Source organism: Echinops telfairi, unplaced genomic scaffold, assembly GCF_000313985.2.
Source record: "Echinops telfairi isolate 266 unplaced genomic scaffold, ASM31398v2 ScPeMD7_31;HRSCAF=116, whole genome shotgun sequence".
Lineage (NCBI taxonomy): Eukaryota > Metazoa > Chordata > Mammalia > Afrosoricida > Tenrecidae > Echinops > Echinops telfairi.
The window spans coordinates 41727715-41752343 of record NW_022103928.1 but is presented as its reverse complement, the minus strand read 5'-3'; the positions used below and the strand labels follow the sequence as shown (position 1 = coordinate 41752343).

General features: G+C 41.1%; 1 protein-coding gene across 1 annotated transcript in view; it reads left to right on the top strand.

The window, feature by feature from the left end:
• DPP6 (dipeptidyl peptidase like 6) overlaps window positions 1-24629 on the top strand; it is a 398654-nt gene that overhangs the window by 172290 nt on the left and 201735 nt on the right. Inside the window, exon 6 of the mRNA XM_030885622.2 lies at window positions 9120-9240. Coding sequence (XP_030741482.1) covers window positions 9120-9240 — 121 coding nt within the window. The remainder of the gene's footprint in view (window positions 1-9119; window positions 9241-24629) is intronic.

Genomic DNA, 24629 nt, shown 5'->3' with positions numbered 1-24629 from the left:
CACTAAGACCTCTTATTTTATAGTGGAGGAACTAAGATATTAAATTTTTTTAAGATTTAAAAATTGTAATAGAACTTGTCCAATACTGGAGAGTTAGCAGTTTCAGGGTACATGTTTCTACTGCAAATCCAATATTCTTTCTATTTTATCATTCCACTATATGTACTGCTTAAGTTTTAGTCAAATGTTAACCTATTCAACATTTCCATCTAGCTTTGATTTTCCAAAACTAGAAGCTGTACTATGCCCAATTATAGTAATCATCACATCTCTGGTTCATTACATACCGTAATTAGCTCCATTGGTGTAGTAGGTTAGCAGAAGACTGCTAAACCATAAGGTCAGCAGTTTGAAACTACCAGCCACCTCAAGGGAGAAATAGGAGGCTTTCTACTTCCTACAAGGAGTTACAGTCTCAGAAAGCCATAGGGGCAGTTCTATCCTGCCCTTTAGCGACTACCATGTCCTTAGTCAATAATAAGGCCACATTATACACCGTAATGTAGAATCCCCGGTGGCACACTGGTCATACCTTGGGCTGCTAGCTGCAAGGAAAGCAGTTCAAAACTACAAGCTTCTTCATGGGATAAAGGTAAGGATTTCTACTCTTGTAAAGAGTTAGTCTTGGAAATTCAGTTTCACCCAGTCCTGTCAGGTGACTATGATGCAGAATCAACCTAATGGCAGTGATTTGTTGTTGTTGTTGTTGCTGCTACCTTAATCTCCTTCATATATCAGGGAAATAGAATAATGTGAAACTACTTCCTTTATCACTATTGAAATTAAAATTTCACATAATTCGAAAATTACTGCGAAAAGCTATTTAGTTCTCATTTCTCCAAAGAATTCTAGCTAATTGACTTTGTACGAATTTACTATAACCATGAGTATATAAATCATATTTAGTCTAACATGCTCATTAAAATATCAGACTAATAAAAATGTGACGTGTTGTTTGAAAAATGGCAAAATATATTTTATGTGCATTTCCAACCCACAGAGTTTCTTTTTCAAGTGATCTCTATTAAGATTCAATGTTTGGTTTGGGGGGTTTTCAGGGTAGGGAGTGAGGAGACACCTGAAACTACCTTGGCTTGTACTATCTTTATTCTTTAATAAAAGCAACAAACAGATTGGAAAATGAACAATTTGTTTTAGTAAACCGAGATAAAATTCAAAGTAAAGATTTTATAGAATATACAACCGAAAGCTAGTTATGCTTGAAAAGTAACATATTTGCTTATTTACTCAGTATTGCCATCTGCATATTTCTGTTAAGAATACAGGAGAAAGAAAAATTTAGGAGGTACAACCTCTGCCCTTTGTAATCTAGAGTTAACACTAGATACAAGGCAAACATATGTTGAAGAAAAGGAAAGAAAATACTATACCACGTATACCATGATGAAAATACTATACCTTGGAAAAGCTAAATGTATAATACAAATAGAAAGGATGAAGAAATTTACAGGTTCAGCGGGGTAGGGAAAGTCAGACCAAATTAATAAAGGAAAGGTGAAATACTCCCCCCCACCCCATGGTTTGGCATGGCTAAGAGGAGTCGAAATATACTTGCCCAGATAGAAATGGGAAATAGCAAGAAACTAGAGATGAAAAATTCACTTTGAAGAGGTAAATGGCTTTGTATCCCAAACAGAGGTCTTTAGAACTGTCCCATAAGTCAAGAGAAGAACTACTAAGGTGGCATTTCACTGAAAGCATGTTTGCTCAGCTGACATATGTTGAAGGCTACATGAATTTTCATACGATATGCACACACAACAAAGGAATAATACACTTGTACAGTTTGGGGCCTTATCTCATTGGGCACTTGGTAAAGATATAGATGTACTGTAGTGGAATTATAATTGATTATTGTAATTACATGAATTAAGAGAGAATTCTGAATTGAGATAACTTCTTTCAATTCCACATAGATCCCTATCAAATATAAGGAATATCAATGTATGTATTGATATCAAACGTGATTTCAGAGAGGGTCCTTTTGTCTATGTACCTGATCACCCACCTCACCGCCCCCACCCACCCACCCACCACACACACAAAAAGGTGTTCCAGGCCTCTCTTAGCTCAATAAACACTGTGTTTTCTGGGTTTGCGTATGCTGTGCACCAGCTTTCCTTGTCATCTTCAGATGATGAATCCAATATTAATATCCCCTGTCTATCTCCTGACACTAATCTCCAGTCATATGAGCATCTGATGAAGTGTCTCAGAGGCACCTCACCTTCAACTTACCACAATTAGTCTCTAACTCCATTTGCCAAGCCTCATATTTGCAAGGTCTCAATATGTAGTAACGTAGGTGAATGACAGAAAGACAGAGTACTATGGTTGAGCAGTAGACTGTGATAGAGAGAACCAATTACTGCAGCCTCCTAAAAAGAGAGGAACTAGCAGAGCCTGGAGAGATGCCTAGGAGTTCGAGCTTAGGAGGCCCTATAGCAAGCAGAGCACTCGGCAAAGTAAAGACTGTGGGAAGGTGTTGAGGAGGGGACCAACCAGGAGTGTTCACAGGATAAGAAGGAAAATGGCAGCTTGAGCATTTGGGAAAGTGATAGTGAGCATGTTCTTAAAAGTGATGTCTTCTTATCTCATTCTAGAAATCGAATTTCCTCAAAGAATATAGGCTGCTGTGCTTCTTCCATGTAGGCTTTGTTGCTTCTGAGCTAGATGGCTGCTTGTTTACCTTCAAGCCTTTAAGACCCCAGATGCTATAGCTTTTGATAGCCAGGCACCATCAGCTTTCTTCACCACATTTGCTTATGCACCCATTTGTCTTCAGCGATCGTGTCAAGAAGGTGTGCATCATGGAATTCCAGTTTAATAGAACAAAGTGCTCTTGCTTTGAGGGAGTATTTGAGTGGAGGCCCAATGTCCATCTTTTACCTTCATGCTGAACCTATAAATATATGCACATAGATCTATTTCCCCATCATCATATATAAACATATTTACATATGTACATGCCTGCATTTAGACCTGTATAAATGTCCTTTGCCTCCTAGTTCTTTCCTCTATTTCCTTTTACTTTCCTCTTGTCCCACTGTCATGCTCAGCCTTCAATTGGGTTTCAGTAATTCCTCTTGGTTACATTGCGCTCCTCAAAGATTATTTTATTGTTATTATTTTTCTGATTACTCTGCATCTGATTATTGTTTTGGCAGTGCTTGATAAGAATAAATAGTGCGCTTTGTTAACTCACTGAAAACTTGAAGATTTGAGTCTACTCAAAGTGACTCAGAAGAAAATCTAGCAATCTACTTCTAAAACTTCATCCTTAAAACACTCTTTAGAGCACAGTTGTGCTCTGACAAACATGAGCTTTCCATGAGTCTGAATCAACACACAGCAATAGGTTTGGTTTGGTTTGTATTTTTTTGGTTACCTGAGAGTTTTGCTTTGTTTTCTTAACAGAGGAACCAAGATCAGACCGTAAAGAGGAGAGTGTTCAGTGTTGTGGTTTGCAGAGTTTCTCCACAATAACAAGATTAGATACTTTCAGGGGACTTGACGAGCTGTGTTGTTTTGGAACATTTCTATAAACTCAAAGTAAATACCAGTCAGTGCCATTCTCTTAAAAAATTGCATCTCTTTTCATTAGCAAATGACTCTAAAAAGACCACATACCAAATGTGGTATATCCATTCAGTGGACTATCACTCAGACACTAAGAGAATGAAGTTCTGATGCATGCTACAGCATCTATGAACTTTAAACATTGTACTGAGTGTAAAAGATCAGATACAAAAGGACTGAAAAGTAGTGTAAGATTCCACTTATACAGAATCTATAAAACAGGCAAATTTTAAGTGAAAAGGATTATTAGTGGATACTAAGGAATAGTGGAAGAAAAGAATGGAAAATTCATTCTTAAGGGATTTTGGTTATTGTTTAGAGGGGGTGACAAACTTTGGAATGCATAGTGTTGATTGCATAACAGATGGGAGTAATTAATGCCACCGTATTGTTATGATATCTATGTTAACTTTCAATAAAGTGGGTTTTGGGATAGGGGGAGGCTAAAATGGAAAATTTTAGTCTTAGCCACATACACTGAAGAGTGCTTTAAAATATTCGTGGGAAAATGAAATAAAATATAATGAGAATTCCCCACAAACTCTTTGTATATGTGAATGTATTCATGTATATATTGTTAGCTATCAGAATAACATAAATTAAAATCACAATGATAGATACGTAGCCAACCAGAAAAACAAGCCTTCCATTGCCACAGAAGCCTATTGCTGCATCTTTCCCCTGCAGAGTGGCGGGTGGGTTTAGACTACCATTCTTTTGATTGTCAGCTGAGTGCTTTCATGATCATACCACCAAGACCCCTATCTATCTATCTATCTATCTATCTATCTATCTATCTATCTATCTACTTATGTATCCTATTTATCACCCACAATACATTTTTACAAGGAAAAAGAAGGGACAACATAGCATGATTGCTTAAAACATTCACTCTGGAACCAGAATGCAACCGTTTCAGGTGTAACTCCTTCTATTATTGGACAAGTTACTTACCCGTGCTTCAATCCCACTCAACTATTGGATAGCTAGCTGTTGGTTCACTAGCTACCATTTCTGTGCTTCAGTGTCTTCTGTGACAAAAGAAGAATAGTAGTACTTACCCCATAGGACCATTTTAAAGTTTAAGTGAGTTAATGAAAAGGAATTAACTCAAAGTAGATCAAGGACTTCATGTATATCCTCTAAAATCATAAAACTCTTCTTTTAAAGGCTAAATCTCCCTGGTGTTGAATTTGGCAATGAACATCTATATTTGGCTCAAAATTATAGTAACAAAAGAAAAAACATAATGTAAAATAAAATTAAAATATTTTGTCCTTCGAAGGACATTGTTAAGAAATTGAAAAGATAATCCATCAAATGGGAGATTGTAAGTCATATACCTGATAAGGGACTAGTACCCAGAAAATACAAAAATAAACAACACCTGAACGATAAGAGACAAATAACCCAATTTTAATAATGGGGAAAGGATTTGAGTAAACATTTCAAAGTATATATTTACAAATGGCCAGTAAGTACATGAAAATATGATATTATTAGCCACCACTATGATATTATTAGATACCACATCACAATCATTAGGATGGCTACAATAAAAAAGACAAGTATTGGTAAGGATGTGGATAATTTAGAATGCTCACACAGTGCTGATGGGTTTATAAACCATTGTGGAAAACATTCTGACCATTTCTCGAAAAGTTAAGCATAGCATTATCATATGACCCCAGCAATTTCTCTCCTAGCCGTTCCAAAATAATTAGGAACTTATGTGCACCCAAAGACTTGTGCATGAGTTGTCATGTTAACATTGCTCATAATATCTCAAGAATGGAAAAATTCAAAATCTTCATCAACTAATGAATGGATTTTTTACAGTATAGCTTTATAATGGAATATTATCCAGAATTAAAAAGGAAAAAAATGTATCGATATAGGCTAACACATCAATGAATCTTGAAAATCTGCAAAGTGAAAGAATCCAATTAAAAAAAAAGACTATCTACTATATGATTTCATCTTACAAGGCTGTGTCACACTGTTTGGAGGTTTTGTTTGTGTTGGTTTGTGTAGTGTTGTTTGTTTGTTTTGGGTGAATATTTACCATCAGTAAATATTCTGAAAAAATGAAACACTCACTAAGTGATTTATTAGATGACACATGTCCATACCAGCCAGGGTCGTTAGCCAGTGTCAACATTCCATATGCGTTCAGGCCTCTCTGAATTTCTTTTATACTTTGTAATGTCCCTGGAATTCCCGTAGCCACTGTTTAGACTCTGAAAAGATCACACGTATACTTTATAGTTTAGGACCTGTGTCACCTCCCTCATGAAGCCACTTCTAACCCCGACAGAAAGAATCATTTTTATGATTATGGTAGTAACAACAGATACATGTATCAGAAACTTGCTTTTTGCTGGACACTATTCTAAGTGCTTTGAATTCATTAACTCAGTCCCACTTCATATCCACCCTAAGGTTAGATCTACTCTTATCACAGATGACAGAAAAGAAACAGTGTAGACATGTGAGGCAGCTGCCCTGAGTGTTGTTGCTCAGGAAGGGGGTAGAGATGGCAGCTTTCTCTTAAGACCTGGTGTGGATGGAGGTGTGGAGTCTAGATTTTCATTCATAACTATGAGCTCTTTTAAAAGAGTGTGACTGTGCCCTCGTAGTCCTGGAATCCTGGCACCAGACTCCAGTCGATACTGAGCAAGTGAGAGCTGGGCAGACAGTCTGACCAAGAGAGCTGAGGAGTTCAGGCTGAGAAATATAAACTCTCTTTTGTAGTTAATAGAAAGTCATTCTGGACTTTGAGTAACAACAGCGCATGCTATGAATGGTGTTTTGGATAAAGCAGTGATGGTTCAGTAGAATTCTCACATTCCATGGGGGAGACATAAGTTCAAATCCCGGCCAGGGTACCTCCTACACAGTCACCACCTGTGTGTCCGTGGAGGCCTGAGTGTTGCTGTGAAGCTGAATGGGTTTCAGAAGAGTGTCCACATTAATACATGCTAGGAAGATAAAACTGACAACTTATTCCTGAAAATTAACCTATGAAGGCCATATGGATCACAGTATCTCATCTGAACCTCGTCACAGAATGAGCATGAACCAGACTGTGTTTAGTTTCATTTCTGGTGGTCACCATGAATTGGAATTGGCTTGATGGTAGCTAGACACAACATGCTAGATGATATATATTGGGGAACAGAACAACATAGGGGAAGGGAGACTATCCTTTGGATTAAAGCCAGGGCAAAGGCAGACAGTGCAGAGAAGGCCAGGGTGAAGGACTGGACACTGTGCATAGATTTCTCCAGTCGTTACCTGCCATGCCTGTAAGTGAAGCACTCCTGCAGGAACCAGCAAGCTTCAGAGGCAGGTGTGTGTGCATAGCACACAGTGAAAGATTCAATCGCTTAACCCAATATTTGACCTTGACAAGGCAAGCACCCTAGTTTTGCCTTCTCTCCCAATATTTACCATGACAAAACTACAGGCAAAATTGGATACATTCTACTTTTACTTAAGTATCTTAAACTGAAAGTCCAAAGAAAAATGTAAAATATCGTCAGAGTAAAATGCACTCTTCTTTGTAAAGTATTTCTGATCATTTTTCTTCTATTATAATTGAAGTCAAGGTGAAAAAGGATTTAAAACTTATCATAGAGATTTTTACTTATGTAAAATATTAATTGGTTGTAGTCTGATTTGATTTAAAAATCCATTGTAGGCTTTGAAAACATAAAAGGAGTTAAAATTTAGTAATACATCTTATCCTTAGGCAAACTCATAAGAATAGCCACTGAAACTAAATTAGGATATATACTTGTTTCTGGAAGTTTTCCAAACCCATTGCTAGTTTTAAGAGCCAAAGACCTGAGCATAAAACTAATACTTAATAAAGCATTAGTTCCATCTCTCTAGGAAAAGGATCTGGAGAAACTGCTTTTGTGTATTTTCAATTTTAAAAAAGCTCATATTCATCCCACCACCTATACAGCATAAAATATCTTCCTGCAGTAGCCTCTTAACTAAGAATTCAAGAGGCTTTCAATATTACCTGAGTCACTGCTCTTAAACTTGTCTGCCCACTGGTATCACCTGGAGAGTTTTTAAAAACTGCTAATGTCTGGATCACATAACTAGAGATTCTTATTCAACTGGTGTGGGATGTTGGACTGGCTAATGGAATTTTTTTTTTAAAGCTCCAAGATCATTAATTGAGAACTACTAGACCACCCTTCGCTCCCTGGAGAGTCTGTGACTTGCACCTGGTCAGATTATAATATCTTTCATTGTCCTTGAACTTAGGCAAATGAATCAATAATAGCACTCTGTTGTCCAAGAGGAGGACTTGAGACGCCATCTTTGACAATTCTCACACGTTCACCATGTCCAGTGGATTTTCCTCTTTCCCTTCCTAGTTAGTCTACCTCCTTCCATCTTCATCATCAACATTTAGGTCCAGGCCATTCTCACCGCCACCTCACACCAGGTTCCCAATGTGTCTTCCTTCCAAGTTTGTACTTGTTGCTAGATTCTGCTACTGAAGACCCAATTCTGCTCACCTGGCTCCCCAGCTATCACTTGTCAAGATGTCCTGATCTCATTTCACTACCACTTGCTATTGCGTCAACTGTGACTAATGGAGACCCCACGTGTGTCTCAGTAGAACTATATTCTAGAGGGTTTTCAATAACTGACTCTTTGGAAGTAACGCACCAAATCCTTCTGCAAGGTGCCTCTGGATTTTGCATGCCACAAACACAATGCCAAAGACTGCTCAGGGACTGGTACCTCCCCGCCTCTCGGGCATCTATGTTGACCCTGTCGTTTGGCATCTTTGAGTACACCACAGAAGGAGTATGTCCTGTTTCTCTGATGCCTTCCTGCCTTCTGCTCCTTCCTCAAGCTGCCTCACCTGTAGAATAATTGCTCATCCCCTTTCTGCCTCCTGCGTATCACTGAGGTCTCGGCTTAAAAATTACTTTCTCAGGAATTCCATGTCTGCCCTTGGTCTAAGACAGGCAGTTATGTTAGTGTTTCTGGAGCTCTATGTTTCCATGCCTGATGCCTCTCTTCTATAGCAGACTCTCAGTAGAGGAAAGGCACGTAGCTAAGCTGCACCTCCCTGTTGGACCATGCTGCCTCCTAGCTGGCACACAATGAGTGCTCAGGAAATAACTGAATGAGTAAATGTTGGATGACTTAAGAACAGATTTCTAGTTTTCCAGCCCACCACAGTTAATTTCCAGGAAAATTAGGATTTTTAAAATCCCCAAATGCAACTTGATGTTAAAATAACCAAAAGGACCAGACTGTACATTGCCTGGCCATGGTATGAGAAATTGGATGAACCATGTCATGTTTGTCTCTGGTTAATACATAATAAAATGTATATTTCTGGTAACTGAATCCAAATGATCCCAAGACTGCTTTTGTTCCACCAAATGACCAAGCAGGAAACTGAAAAACACATTGCTGATTTCAATTTTTAGAAACCAGCCTATTTCGTAACCACTATGTGTGTGTCCATTGTCTTTTAGATATTTATCTTTGAAAATAACATCTACTACTGTGCACAAGTCGGAAAGCAGGTGATCCGCGTGGTTTCCACTGGGAAGGAAGGAGTCATTTACAATGGCCTCAGTGACTGGCTGTATGAAGGTGAGTCTTGCGTTGCAGAGAAGCTGAGATGTTTTGTGATTGCTCTTATTACTGCTGCTGCTGCTGCTGCTAGGTTATTTGTTTATTTTCTTTAACTTTTAGTATAATTGAAACTCCAGCGTTTAAGGCTTTGGGGCGAATCAGCCTGCAATCTTGAGTGTCCACCTGGTGACATCGAAGGGGTGAACGCTCACACAGACCTTGTGGGCTTTCTAGAGTGCTGATTTCTGAAGGGCATGAGGCATGTTTTAGGAGATGACTATGCCTAGGTTCATCTATCCCTATTCCAAGCTGTGTGCCTTGCTTTGCTAATGGAGTTGAGAGTTGAAAAATAAAGAAGAGGCTTAATCTTTGAAAAGACACCAACCCAACCATTCCAAATACAACCCACCTTGTTGGACATTTTCTCCTGCTGGTTTCCCTTTAGCACCAGAGAGGGCACTCTGAGCTCTATGGGTACAAACTTACTTCCTGGACCACTACAGTCCATCTCCATGCCAACAAGGTCATCATCATAACAGTAACAGCATGTATTGATTGCTGTTAGGGATTGGGCATGGAGCTAAGCACTTTGTTATCTGTAACAATATTCGGAGGCAGGTATTCTTAGTGTGTTTTACACGAGCCTTAATAGTGTGGTTAGGTGATTTGCGCAAGCTTAGACAAGGTGAAGAAAATTTTATGGGAGAATATCATTGGTCAAGTCCAGGACAATCACCTTTCTGAGAATTCACAAGTTGAATTAAGTAGATTCATCCACCATTGCATTTGGTTGATAAACACCTTATGCCTTTCTCAGCCTCTCGGTCTAACACCACATGGCAATAAAAATAACTCATCATGCAAGACTAGCAAGGAAGGATCAAGGGATGTATTGGGCACTATCTAGCCAATATCCTTTTCTCTCAGTACTATTTGTTTCTCAATCTGGTTTTCTGCATTACAGGGTCATTATGTATTATAAATTATAAAATAGATCGATATGCCATGCTAGTAGTATATATCTAGGCTTAAATAATGAAGTCATAAAGTTCTATTGATTTCTAAATGTCTTAAATTAAGGTATAAATTACATGAAATACAAATGCACAACTTTAAGGATACCATTGGATAAGCTCTTACAAATGCATGTACTGTGTAACCCCAGTGAAGTCATAAACCATTTTTATCATCCTGAAAAGTTCCCTAGAATCCCTTTCCAGTTGGTTCTCCTCTACCCATGTCCCCTTCCCCTCCGTCACCCCCCTCCCCCAGACAACCACGTGCAGCCTGCTGCTAGCAGACCTCTAGAATGTATCCACTCACATAAGGACCTCTTTGTCAACACGGCCACCTTAGCAGAAAACCATGTTTTTATTCTAATATGACTGCCATTGTATACAGCACCCTTAATATTGCAGGTTCTAGCTTGCCCTCTGCGCCAAGGGAAAAGAAGTCTGTTGCATCATGTCCTTGGCCCCATCTGAGAAGCCACTGTAATGTCAGGGAACTTGGTTCTTTGCATTCTCAGCAGCCCGCCTTTAGATCTTCTCCAGCAGAGTCCAGAAGAGGCACTTGGCACAGACAGGCACACCCAGGGCATTCAGTCCTATAGATAGAGATTAGAGGAAAGCTGGGACAATCATGTATTTAGTAAATTCTGGGAATCCATAGGTGATACAATTCTGGGAATCCCTGGGTGAGAGGTAATCCATTCATCTGTTAACATAAAGGTTGGAGACTTGAGTCTCCCCAAGGCTGCCTCAGAAGACAGGCCTACTGTTCTGCCTCCCAAAAGTCAGCCATTGAAAATCCCATGAGACACATTTCTACTCTGGCACAAACGTGGGAGTCATGAGTCAGAGTTAACCCAACAGTAATAGGTGGTATTGATAGCGAGGACTCTGAAGTTATGCGGAGATTGACCTCCAAACAGAAGCAGAAAGCCTTATGCCAGAGAGCAAAGAGAAACTCCTTTAATTCTTGCTATCTGACATCAGAAATGTGTCTAATAGGCCTTCAACTCCCGCTCACCATCACCCTGTAGGACATAGCTGAACTGCCCCACCAGGTTCCTAAGGCTGTAAATCTTCATGGAAGCAGACTACTTCATCCCATGGAGTGGCTGGTGGGTTCAAACCACCAACCTTTTGGAGAGCGCCCAAGTGCTTAACCCATTGTGCTCCCAGGGCTGCCTTCACAATGTAAGAAAGAGCTTAATATCTAAATGAGAAAGAGAGCAAAACTATTCGAAATAAAACATCTAGCAGTTAAAAGTAAGGCTCTGGAGTCCCATAGCCTCAGACCCAGCTCAGTCATTTGCTAGACCAGTAACCTTGGACAAGGTGTTCCCACTTCATGGACCTCAATTTCTCATGGTAAAACAGAGTTCGTGCCAGAGACTTATGTAACCATTGTTTTCAGGGGCTATAGGAGATTGTCAATGTCATGTTTTTCACACATAGTAGTAAATTGTTGTGGAAAGGTGTCATACAGTCTCTTCCAACCCATCGCGTCTCTCTGTAGGCACAACAGAGGGAGCGCTGACCCATCCTTCGCCCTCCTCACCATCCTTCCTATACTTGAGGCCATTGTATCAATAGAACTGATTGAAGGCCTTTCTCTTTATCGTAGAGGGGTACCTCTACTTTGCCAGCCAAGTGGACTACCATCACAGTAAAGCATCATTACCAGGAATAGTGAAAATTTGTGTGGTTATTATTGTTACTGCCAAATTAGTTACTATTATTTTTATTGTGAAAGTAAAAATTATATGGGGAGGAAGAAGACATAGGCATTAACTAAGGCAAAGTTTCTTAGTGTCACAGGTTCCCTGAAGGGGGACCTACAAGTGGCCAGGACTTGCACACTGAGAGGCTGAACTCCCCACCAGCTGTCCTGCTGTATCCACAGAAGTTGCCTGACCTGAAAGGTCCCAAGAGGTCTGGGCAAACAGAGACCCGGAGGGCCTGGGAAGACCCTTGGAGTACTGGTTGCAATAACCTAGGCATGTTCAAGGGTTAATCTTATTTTTTTTAAATCCATAACCGAGAGATTTAAAATCTCTTTCTTAGCATCTTCTTCATAAAATAAAAGTTCATTGCTTTGCAATTCAAGTGAAGCTTTTGCTTTAGCAAATCCATTGAAAGGACATTTTTCCACAAGGCGTTTACACAAAATTGTGTTGATTTGATAATAGAGCCCCAAATAGTTTAAATCAATCGCAGATGATGTGGCAGCTTAATCTACTTAGTGCTGTTCCCCCAGAAGGTTATATATGCTGATGCTTAGATTTCTATAAGTTGGAAGCAAAAGAGCCTCAGGGATTCCTGCTTATTTTTAATAAGAGGAAGGTAAACTTTGAAGACTGACTTTGACTCATCTGTGACTTAACTATTTCACTCTCAGGCTCTTCCTCTAAAAAAAAAGAAGGTGGCTGAAAGCTACCCTGGGTGTTTGCAAAAGACTTTACTCACAGAACGATGTGTTGGTGCTGAAAAGGGACGGTTGTTTTTGTCGTTGTCGAGTAGGTGCTGACTCACAGTACAATAGGAAGAAACAGTGCCTGGTCCTGCACCAGCCTCACCATTGTTCTTAGGGTTGAGCCTGCGGTTGCAGCCACTGCGTCCGCCCATCTCCTCCAGGGCCGTCCTCTTTCCCTGCCCCTCCGCTTTAGCAAGCAGGATGTCCTCCGGGACCGGAGGCGCCACTAGACAAATGGTCAACCACCGCTGTAGTGCACCGGGTTTGTTGGCAGTAAAATTCAAGATTGATTTTGTTGTTGCTGTTGCTTCCGAGAAGGATCTTAAACATATTGAACAGCGCAAAATACTGCAGCCTGTGGGGGAGAAGAGGTGGAGACGTTGGAGCAGCCAAGCATCTCCATCCTTTGAACAAAGATTTGTCTCACTAATGCCCGTGTCTTCTTTTATCCCGAGCATTTTCTCCTTCACAATCATAACAACAGTAACTCATTACGGCAATAATAACCACCCAAACTTTTATTCATCGTAGTTCTTAGTATTTGATTCTGTAGGAAGACCCTTCTCAAATGACTCAAAGCAGTCACCAACTGTGCTGAAATGCAAGAGAAACAGACAAGCCAGTTGTGTAATTTTTCAGGCCGTTCTTTAAAGATCTTAACAGAATCCGTACCAATGCCCTCATAATTATTCGATTCCTCCTGAAGTACCCTGAGGGATATCAGCAAAAGGTCAAGTAGACTCTAAAGTGGGTAAGTTGGAAGTTAGTGGATGGCTTATTTTTTGCCTAGAATCCTGTACCTTATAATTTTGAATATTCAAAGGGGCAGAGACTTGAGTATGGGAGAGCCAGGGAATGCTTTATTACAGGAAGAAATGTATTACAACCAAAGTATTTATGCAGTTTTATGGATTTATAATCCAATAATAATAATTAGTATAATAATTATAATTATGTAAAGCACTCATGTAATTATAAATACCAATGGTAAAAAATTGAATATGTCGGTTTCCACAAGAAAAAAACAGGGGACTCCTTCCTATGTCATCCAAATCACCCTAAATTTTCTAAATCCCTTGAACAAAAATAGAATTGTTAAGTGCCAGTCATGAATACCTTGAATTTACACTTTTGTTCAACTTCATGATCTATTAACTGTCTCTGCGCACTATCCCTGCTGCAATAAACACTGACATCCAATGTGCTGAATGTCCATTTTACGTAAGTTAGACCAGTTTGGGATCTAATCCAATTTGTTCAGCCATTGTCTTCCGTTAAACATCAATAGATTGGGCCAGAGGCGCCCGGGTAGGACTGTGATTTAGCACTTAGTTGCTAATCATAAGAGAAATGATTCTAATCCACTAGTTGTACCTAGGGAGAAAGGTGTGGCAGCCTGCTCCTATAAAGATTACAGACAGGAATACTATGGGCAGTTCTATTCTGCCCTATATGGGGGCTGTAACTCAAGATTGACTTGGCAGCAAAGGGTTTGCGTTTTATGTTTTGGATTTGGGTAGGTAGCAGATATAATGCACAGTACCATACTACCAATAAGGAAATACTTTGTATAGCTTCTTATGCTATTTTTAAGATTCTTTAGCATACATTTAGATTTTAAAAGGAGACATGGTGGCATAGTGACTACCCATTCACAGCCATCAAGTCATCCTTGGGGAGAAAGATGAAGTTTTCTACTTCTGTAAAAAGTTATAATCTCAGAAACCCACACAGGAAGTTCTAATCTGCCCTATAGTGTGTCTGTGAGTCACAATTGACCGTGGCAGTGACTTTGGGGTTTTTATTATTAAGTGAAGGATTTGAATGCCTTTGGAGTTATTGTTGGCTCTTTCCTTGATTTATGTGCTGGGAAGATTTGGGGCAGACATGGAAATCTCTATCAGGAACTTAATCAGTAATGTGTGATTACTTTACAGAGCTCTGTTCTATAAGGCAGAATGATGGTGCCTAGGTTTGAATAGTAAACATACCACTTGTAAGCTGTGTGAAGTTGGGTGAACTGTTCAATTTTTTGTATATCCGTTGCATTGCCTGCAAACTCAGGGTGATGGTAATGTGAGTGACCTACGTTTACAGTGAAATGACATAGTTACTTCGAAGGGCCTTCAAAAAGTCCTTGGGAAAAATCATTATCTTTCAGTTCCATGTTTCTACCAACCTCTTGAAGCCTTCTCATATAGTTCTTACAACAGTGCTGGGAACTAGTTAGTGGTAAGCACTGCCAATACGGCTGTGACTTTAGCTTGTAATGTCTGCAAGCTGTGATCAAATAGGGACACCTCCTGCACTTATTTCACCAAGCAGTTGTCAGGAACCAGGAGCCTTTGTACTTAAGTGATTATTCTCCACTATAAGTTCAGGAAAATGTTTAGCTCTATTGACTTATAAATTATTATTTTTAATAATTGTATGTAAGAAGTGTATTGTGAGTTGTAGATCAAATAGGAAGGATTCAAAGCTACCTGTGGAGCCCTCATATTTCTAACTTAGATTTCACCCACTTGGAATTACATCCCCTTATTTTATACTGACATGCGATAGAGATACAAGCTGCTTGCTTGGTGAGCACCAAAGCTCTTCTAACTCGATAAAAAGAATGCCGCGTGACCTTTTCTAGAAATTAAATTATTTCCATATATATGTATACATACATATATAGACTCTGCTTCCTCCATGGTCTCTAAAGAAAGACATGAAAATGAAAGTGATAATGAAAATATGTACAATTTAATCATCATCTGGTAATGCTCTGAGGTGCATTGCAGTGATTGCTGGCTAAGTCAAATAGGAGTCATTGCAAGCCGTAGGCTTAATGCTTTCAGTATTTAATTTAACTGAAGTGAGTATTTTACTGAGCTAGCCCGAGTCACCAAGTTCATAAAGAATTAAGAAGCTTGGCATAGGTAGCATGTAAACGTTGTCATACAGAGAGACACAGAAGAAAAGTTAAATGCTGTTCACTAGAAATTCGTTCCACTCTGACAAGGGAATGAATAAGAGGACTTCCTAGGATCATTCTTTCTGTGTTTTCTCGGATCAAATGAAAATTGTCTTCACGGTTCTCTCTGTATGTGTCTATGTCTGCATAAGAGCAGTGGTCTAATGCAGGGGATGAAACTGTCAGAGTATGGGGTCGAATGTAGTAGGCAATGTAACTCTGACTGGTTTTCAAGGGCCTTCTTGTCTACTGGGGCCAGCTAAAGCCATCCATGCCAGTGCCTTCCTAATATGACCTTAAGTTCCATCACACACTATTCAGTGTTATCAACTGTGTTCCCTACACATCCCAACTCATGCCTGTCCTTCATAGTGCTGCCACAGCTCCAAAATGTAAAAACCATGAACAGTCTTCAGGAAACACTGACAAATCATCCTTTTTCACAGGTCCCAGGGAGATCACCGTCCTCCTGTTGTGACCACAGGAAAGTTATGACCTCACCTACGTAGGTTTACATCTAAGCTTCTTGAAAGAATACCGCACAATTACTCTGGTTCTGTAATAATGGCATCGGAGTACATTGGAGCTGAATTTGACTTTAGTAAGCACTTTTTATGGAAAGGGCCAGGTAATAAATATTTTCATTTCTGTGCACTTTTTATCTCTTGAAACGATTCCCCTCTGTCTTTGTAGCACCAAAGCCGCCATGGACAATATGTGAACCAGTACACATGGCTGAGTTCCAGTAAAACTTTATTACAGAAGCAGAAGTTTGGATCTCTCCCAATTCTCACATCTTGTGAAATATTATTAATCTTTTGGTTTTTAACTTAAAATCTAAAACCCATTCTCAGCTCACAGGTCATACAACCACAGGCAAGAAGCTGTATGCACATTTGCCAACCTGAATTATCCCAATTTTCACATTAACAGATGAGGTTATCATAGTTGGCCAACCCAAATTATCCCAATTTCACCTTAACAGATGAGGTTGCTGACATCCAAAGGATTAAATGTCATAATTCTCTCAGATCTTATAACCTGAATCAAGATTATTTATAACGATAATCAGTAACTCACACCTTGTCTCTCCAACGAAATCAAGTAATTTGAAATGTATTTTATTTTCGTCAGTTATAATACTAAATTAATCTCTGTGTAGCTATACTTTTGAATGGATCGATTCATAATGAGAATCTGTGTAGACATACCCTCCCCAGGAAATCACATAGGTAGTCCTTTTCACTCTTACCAGAAATGTCATTTCCACAGATTTCCCTCCCCAATCAGGAGAAAAAGTCTGATTGTCAAAAACAACACTAACCATGAACTTCACTTCAATTAAGAGGGTTATTGTACCTTTCACTCCCAGGGATAGAGTCAGCCAGACAGATGTTGGAATGGTGGTAGTACTCAGACTAGGCAGCAGAATTTTTCCAGCCCAGGCTCTAGAAAAACCACTACCATTGAGTCGACTTAAACACGGAGCAATCCTCTAGAGCAGGGTGACACTGCTCCACAGGGTTTCTGAAGCTGTAAATCTCAATGGGAGCAGATAGCCTCATCTCTCTCCTGCATAGTACCTGGTGAGTTTGAACTGCTGAACTCAAAGTTCACACCCCAACTCTTAACACATTATGCCACCAGATCTCCTCCAATGCTCTAGGTGACTTCTTCATGAATACCACTCATCGTTTATTTATGGAAGGAATAAGAATAATACTAACCATCCCTAATTTTATTGTATATTTACTCCATGCCAGGTCACAGACAAATTTGTGAATTCTCCTACAAACCCTGTGAAGAGGGTACTATTACCCTATTTCACAGCTGTGAAAACTTTGGCCTGGCAATGGTAAATGACTTTTCAGTGACTGTATAGCCTGTCAATGGTGGAGCCAGACTGTCTAACTCAAAACCTCAAGCTCCTAACCACATGCTCACTAAGTATAAGTTGCATTACATTTTTACATATAAAGTTAGACTTGGAGAAAAAAAAAGTTAGACTTGGATCAATATGAAAGCTGTAAGTGGGATGATCTGCTTGTGTGCCAGCAGGTGTTAACCCATTTCTCTCTGTGAAGGGCACTTCTCATGAGCTCATATGTGTGAAGTCACAGGTTTATCACAAGAGAACCATATCAAATTGCCAATATAGATAATTAAGTATTAGAATGGAAATTCCAGAACACTTCATTGTGCTCACTCAGACAGAACCTCTGCATACACCAAGAAGCAAAAGTCCAAACAGAACAAGCAGGTACTTTGTGGTTCAACATCAAGAAAGGTATGGAATTGTGTAGTATCCTTTTGCCATCCTAATTTTGTACACTGAGCAAATAATCCAAGGAGCTGGAATATAGGAAGAAGCTTCGAAGTTAGAGGAATACTCATTAGCCACCTGCAATACCTAGCCGATACAACCTTTTTGGAAGTGAAGAGGACTTGAAGCACTTACTGATGATGATCAAAGAGTATAGCCTTCAGTGTGGATCATACCTCAACTTAAAACAATAATTCTCACACCGGGCCCACTGAGCAGCACCACAATCAATGGAAATAAGATTGAATTTGTTAGGGATTTCATTTTACCTGATGTGCAGTAAATAACCATAGAAGCAGCAATTAAGAAATTGAATGCCGTACGATATGGGGCAAATTTGCTGCAAAAGACCTCTTTAAAGTCGTACTTTCCCTTTGAGGACTAAAGTGTTCCTGAGCCAAGCCATTCATATCTTTTTAGTTACCTCATGGGTATAGGGAAGCTGATCCGTGAATAAGGATCATGACATACTTTGGATATCTTCTCAGGAGCGACCAATCCCTGGAAAAGGACATGATGCTTAATAAAGTGGAGGGTCCGTGAAAAAGAGAAAGCCCCTCAGTCAGATGGATTACAGAGGATGCCCCGATGGGCTCCAACATACCTTCCATTGAGAGCGTGGCGCGGAGCTGGGCAGGGTTTCGTCCCGTGGTCCATCAGGTGGCTCCAAACTGGAACTGAGTCGATGGTACCTAGCAACAGCAAGGACTTCCCAAAGATGAATTCATTTGTTGTGGAATAGGTACAGCCAGCACGCGCCTTAGAATTGAGGAGGATGAGATTTTATCTCCTATCCTTGGACCATGTTATCAGGAGGGACCAGTCACTGGAGAAGGACCTCCTGGTGGGAAATATAAAGTGTCAGCGCAAAAGAGGAAGACCCTTCAGGAGGTGAAATGACCCAGTGGCTGCACAAGGAATGAATGTGAGGATGGTGCGGACCCTAGCAGAGTTTTCATTGTGTTGTACCGGAGTCTGAACAGGCTCCCCTGCACCGACCCACAATAGCAGCCGCAACACATATAAGCGAGTGTTAGATACAAGTAGATTGGGTTTCTTCCCTCCTTCTTCGCCAGGGCTACTGGGAAACCATGGAAAATCCCAGCTGTCTGAATGGCCGGCATGGCAGGCATGTCTACTCCGATTCATAGTCCTCATATGACAGCCTCGCCCGCACTCACGGCAAGCTCTGACTTCTCCCAAGACAAACGTGCGACTTCCTGACACTTAATTCTGCTTCTCATCCTCTCCATGGCTTTCTTTCCCTGAAATATGTTTCATCATTGCCATGGTGATCAGGGTTGTTGGGGTTTTGGGGTTTTTGGGGGGTTTAATTAGTGTTATATTTTATTACATCTACACGCCAGGAGTGCTCAAGACTTGCAATTAAAGCTTTGTGATAAATATACCCTGTGTGGTAGGGTGCGGGGAGGAGGTGGCAGTTTGCTAGTTCATCTAGGGTGCCATGCCAGCAGTTCTAGCCTGGAAACATTATCTGACTGAAGTTGAGGTTGGCAATGTGCAATGAAAAGGAACAGTATTTTGCATTTGGAATATTTATACAGAAGCCTGGACCATCCATAACAGCGGAGAGTGGCTGTGCTTGGTATGTAGAGCTTTTGCAAGAGGACAAAGTAGACATTTAATTAGAATATCCCCCTTAATTTCTGTGTTTCTAAGCAGAGAACCAGGATTTACACTCAAGCCAGCATTTTCTTCTCTGAAATTCTAACACATGCCTCATCCCAGAAAGCTAGAGGGAAGGTACATTGGTCAGGATGGGGGTGAATAATGAACACAGGCCAGAGTGAACCAAACACCACCTCAGTAATGTAACGCTCAGAGCTCATTGGTTGAACACGATACATAAAAATATAGATCAGGGTTAAGTGGGGAGCTTGGCTCATCACACTCTTGAGGTTTCAGGTTGCTGGAGCGGTGGTCATCCCAATCCTTGCCAGAAGGGCACATTCTGGGGGAATGACAATTAAATACTGGAAATGAGAAGAGCTAGTCACTTGGCTCTGTAAGGGACTAGGAAGTATCATCCTACCAATTGTCCAGCAGAGAAGAGTCCTAGACATACAAAATACACAGCACTAAAGATAACACCTCAGGACGGGGTTATTCCAAACAACAGAAATCAAAGCTGGCTCCCAGGACAGTCAGGGGTTTACTGGAGGTAAGATTCACTCAGTATCCTTGAGAAGGTGAGAGAATCCGATTCAGAAAGCAAGCAGAGATCAGGGAAACTGAGCAGCCAAGAGAATGGCAGGGGACCCATCTGGTGAGGATGTGATTGTTGCCCCCACCCCACCACTCCTGGACACCTAGGGGAACCTAGGGGGGATGGGATGGGAGAGGTATCTTGTCTTCCTAGATCACAAATCGAGCTGTAAATAGAATATCATATCCCCCTCCCCGGCCCTTTCTAGGCCTCCTACATGACAGCTGGGGCCAGATAGTCAAAGAAATAGCTACAGTCTGTGATTTTTATCATTACAGTTTCACCTGATTATTTCATACTTAATGTATAGCAGGTAAGTGGAATAACCAGAATCACTATCTAGCTTGATTCCTTCAATGGGAAGACTTGTAAATGTGATCTACCTCTTGGCAAGCTCCCCCTTGGGGGAATTCCTTTGGAGTGTGTAGGAACTCTGGCAGAGTAATGATTATGTGTTGGGCTGCAGTTCACAAGATCTGCGGTTCAAAGCCACCAGCATTCCGTAGGAGACAGACAAGGCTTTCTACTCCCATGAACACGTACAGTCTCAGAACCTCATAAGGCCACTTCTACCGTATCCTATAGGGTAGCTCTGAACTGACATGGACTTGCTGGCAATGAGTTTGGTGTTTTGGTTTAGAGTCTGTGAAATAATGGACCTGGTTCCCAGTGGGTAGTGACACGGTGTCATTAGGGCCGGGTGACATCAGGGCCCATCTTGAGTTTGGCTCTTATGGGGCACTGGAACAGGTTAATGGCAAATTGCTAGTTCTCAGAATCAAAGTCTGAATCTTCATGTGAAAATCCAGTATAGTCATTGCCAATAGTCTAAAAGATCATAGATTATTTTAATTTGGCATGAAGAGATGATCTACGTGGATTTGTGGAAGGTCAAACATCTAAGAGAGAAAAACATCTTATCTAAAGGTATGAGAAGGAGTGCCTGTGGTCTTGAGAAATCCTTCTTACTCTTAATTACCTAATGCTAAACCATTTTGATAAATAATATATGACACTCAGTGGTTATATTTTGAAAGCCTTTTAATTATGCATTGATTTTGAGCTTAATATAAACACACCATCACCTTTTTAAATATATAATGAAATACTTCGTGCCCTTGGGAATTACGTTTCCTTTTTTGTTGTTGTTCTTTCTGTCTGCTTCAATTACTTAACTACATTAGACCATTTCCCCAGTTATTGATGGCTTTGTTAATATAGTTCTTCTAAAATGGAAATGGAAACGTGTTTAAAGGAAGACAAACTGGGCAAAATGCTTACAATAACTTTAGTTGATCCCTCTTTGTGACTTGTACAAAGCAAGTAAGTCAAACATGGTTCTACGACCTAGGTAGTCTTCATTTCTTTAGGAATGATCCCATTTCTGCTGTGTGCAATGTTGAGCAAATTGCCATGACAGCACAGTCCCTTCTCTACATTAACAATGGTAACACAGAGTGAAATGAAAGAGGTGAAAGACAGGACCCTCCCTGCCTCCCCTGAGAGAGTATATGTACAGCCAATCTGACTGGGAAGTGAAGACCAATCATGTGAAGCAGCTTCTCTTTCTATCACGCTGGTGTGCATTCCCGAATATATTCTGTGCCAGGGCTCTCTCCATACACCACCTGGCCTGCACCGTCCTCACATTACTCATCTGGCCAAGCTCATTGTTGCAGCAGCTCTGCAAATCCATCTCGTTGAGGACCTTCCTCTTTTCCACTGCACCTCCTTTTTACCAAGCATGACGTCCTTCTCCAGAAACTGGTCTCTCCTACTAACATGCCCAAATACGTGAGATGAAGTCCCGCCATCTTTGCCTTTAAGGAGCATTCTGGTTGTACGTCCTCCCAGACAGACTTGTGTTTACTTTCAGCAGTCCATGGCACTTGCAATTTTCTTCACCAGCATCTTAGTTCAAATGTATTAATCTTTGCTTGGTCTTCCTTATTCAGTGTTCCTTATTCAGTGTGTACGAGGCCGTTGAAACTATCATGACCAAATACAAAGCATCAGGTGCACTTCAGTCCTCAAAGGAACTTCCTTGTTTTTCCACACTTTTAAGATGTCTTTTGCAGAAGATTTACCTAATGCAGAGCTGATGCACTGCCATGTGACTGAAGAGGTTAAGGCAGAGTTTCCAGACCAAGACAAGTAGAAAGAAAGGCCTGGTGATCTGCTTCTGAAGATTTAACCAGTGACCACTTTATAGATCTCAGCAGTCAGATCCCTAGCTTATCATGGGGATGGCAAGGGACCAGGCAGCATTTCATTCCACTGAGCGTGGGTCACATGAGAAGGCCAGAAGCAACAAACAAGGCCTAAAGCCAGGATGGGATGGGAAACTCCACCGAAAAAAATATATATATCACACGCCAGCAGCTATTATTAATCCTGAGGAACCAAATTAAAGTTTCCTCTGACTCCCCAGGAAAGAGAACATATCACACTTTAATTGCCATGTTCACTAAGAAGGAGAAAGAGAAGACAACTACAGGGATGAGAAAGGCAGGCATGGTGATGGCTGAAACCTGCAGCGGCCTTCCCATCAGCTGCTGCCTGCCATTGGCTCCATGACTCTCCTGTCTCAGGCTTTACCCTCTTATCCCCAGGGCTTTGTGGAAGGGGGCTGTCTTTTCATGTGCTGAGTAATATAATTACTTCTGCTTCATTGTCCCAGTTAACTGCATTTGGAAAAATCGCCATTATGGGAAAATAAAGCTGAGAGAGAAATGTAAAGCTGTGCTAAAAAATTAAATAAATCATTCAGGCTGTCTGGGAGATAGTCTTCATTGGTCTGATTCAAATGATATATATATATATAAAATAATTTCATATATATATATGAACAGATTGCCACCAACACCCCAAATAGTGAAATTCCTCACAGATAACAATGGAGGACAAGAGGTAGGTTGGAGAGAGAGAGAGAGAGAGAGAGAGTGTGTGTGTGTGTACAGAGGCATATCTATGGCGATTAGTGCCTATGATTTTTAGTTTTAAGTTGCTGATCGATCTTTCACAGCTGAGGATGGAAACTGAGCTGAAGATTAGAAGCTGCCCACTGCCCTGCCACTTGAAGTTCCCTAGAGAAGCCTCTACGTGTATATTTCAGGAAGAGAGATAGAGGCACAGAGAGGGGCAGAGGCAGAGGCAGAGAGAGGGAGAGGGAGAGGGAGAAGCAGAGATGCAGTCAGAGAGGTTCAGTGAAGCCGCTCAGTACTGGTTTTCACAGTATTTGAAAGGGCTTTAGGCAACTTGGCCTGCCTGCCACAGTCTGACCTTGAGGCAATGTCAGATGCAGAAACCTTGATGCAGAATGACCAAGGCGTCTGTGCAGTCCCCACCGGAGGGCAGTGTGGCCGAGTTGCCTGGGCTGTGGCATATGGATCCACACAGCAGCATCCTCATGGTCGCTTCTTGGCGATCACATGGGGTCTCGACTGACGATGGGCCACTCCAAGCTCAGGCTACTCCCCCAATTCTTCCCTGCATCAATGTCCCCAGTCTCTGAGAGAAGAAGGTAGTCTTGTTTTCACGCAGATTTTTTAAGGGGGAGGGGGCGGGGGAAGGAGACAATTTCGGCGATCTATCAAAGGAGCTTGGAGAAGCTGCAAATTAGCAGCCGGTAAGGTTATAATGAAAATCATCATGGTAATGAAACAGAAAATCAACCCCCAGTCTTCACGTCTGGCTCCTTGAAGGCGAGGGAAGAGGACACTGCCACCTTGTGGCAAGCTGGTCCAAGTTAGGGGAGAGCATCCCTCGCAGAGCTCCCCGGGGGATTAGTGAGTATGTGCAGATGCCTTTGATGATAACGATGGCGCAGGCAATGAGTAAATACGCAAAGTCGCATGGCCCTGATTGGTGAGGGAGAGTGCTAGTGGCCACGGTAAAAGAGCTGCATCGCCTTCTGGCTGGATGTTCAATGATTTCTCTTTTAACCCCCCATTTCATTCTGCTCTTGGCATCTGGGATGAAATATTTAGTGGTAGGGAAAAGGCAGCAGATGCAAGCGGGAATAAATAAGCTTTTCCGTATTTAGAATGAGGGCATTTATTTCCAACTACAGATCTATCGGGCATGTTATTTATGTCTTTCGCAATTTTCCAGGACCCAGATTTCTCGGGGGCACTTTGATTTCCTCCCATAAATGTAACAGCGGGAGACCTGGGAGGCAGACTCAGCACAGACAACAGTCAGGGTCCAGGAAGCCACTGTATTGAGATAGAACGCTCAGCTCACTCTCACAGTGTATGTCCTGGTTTGGTCCATCTCTTGTCTCATGAAGAACTGACCATCCGGAATCCTCCTGGACTCGGGCAGGAGGATGTTCCAAATGTCGAGCCAGAGGTGAACTGCCAGAATGAGAGAAGTGTCCTTCACCCCCTTAGGAAGGGTCGCGGGTAGGAGACGAG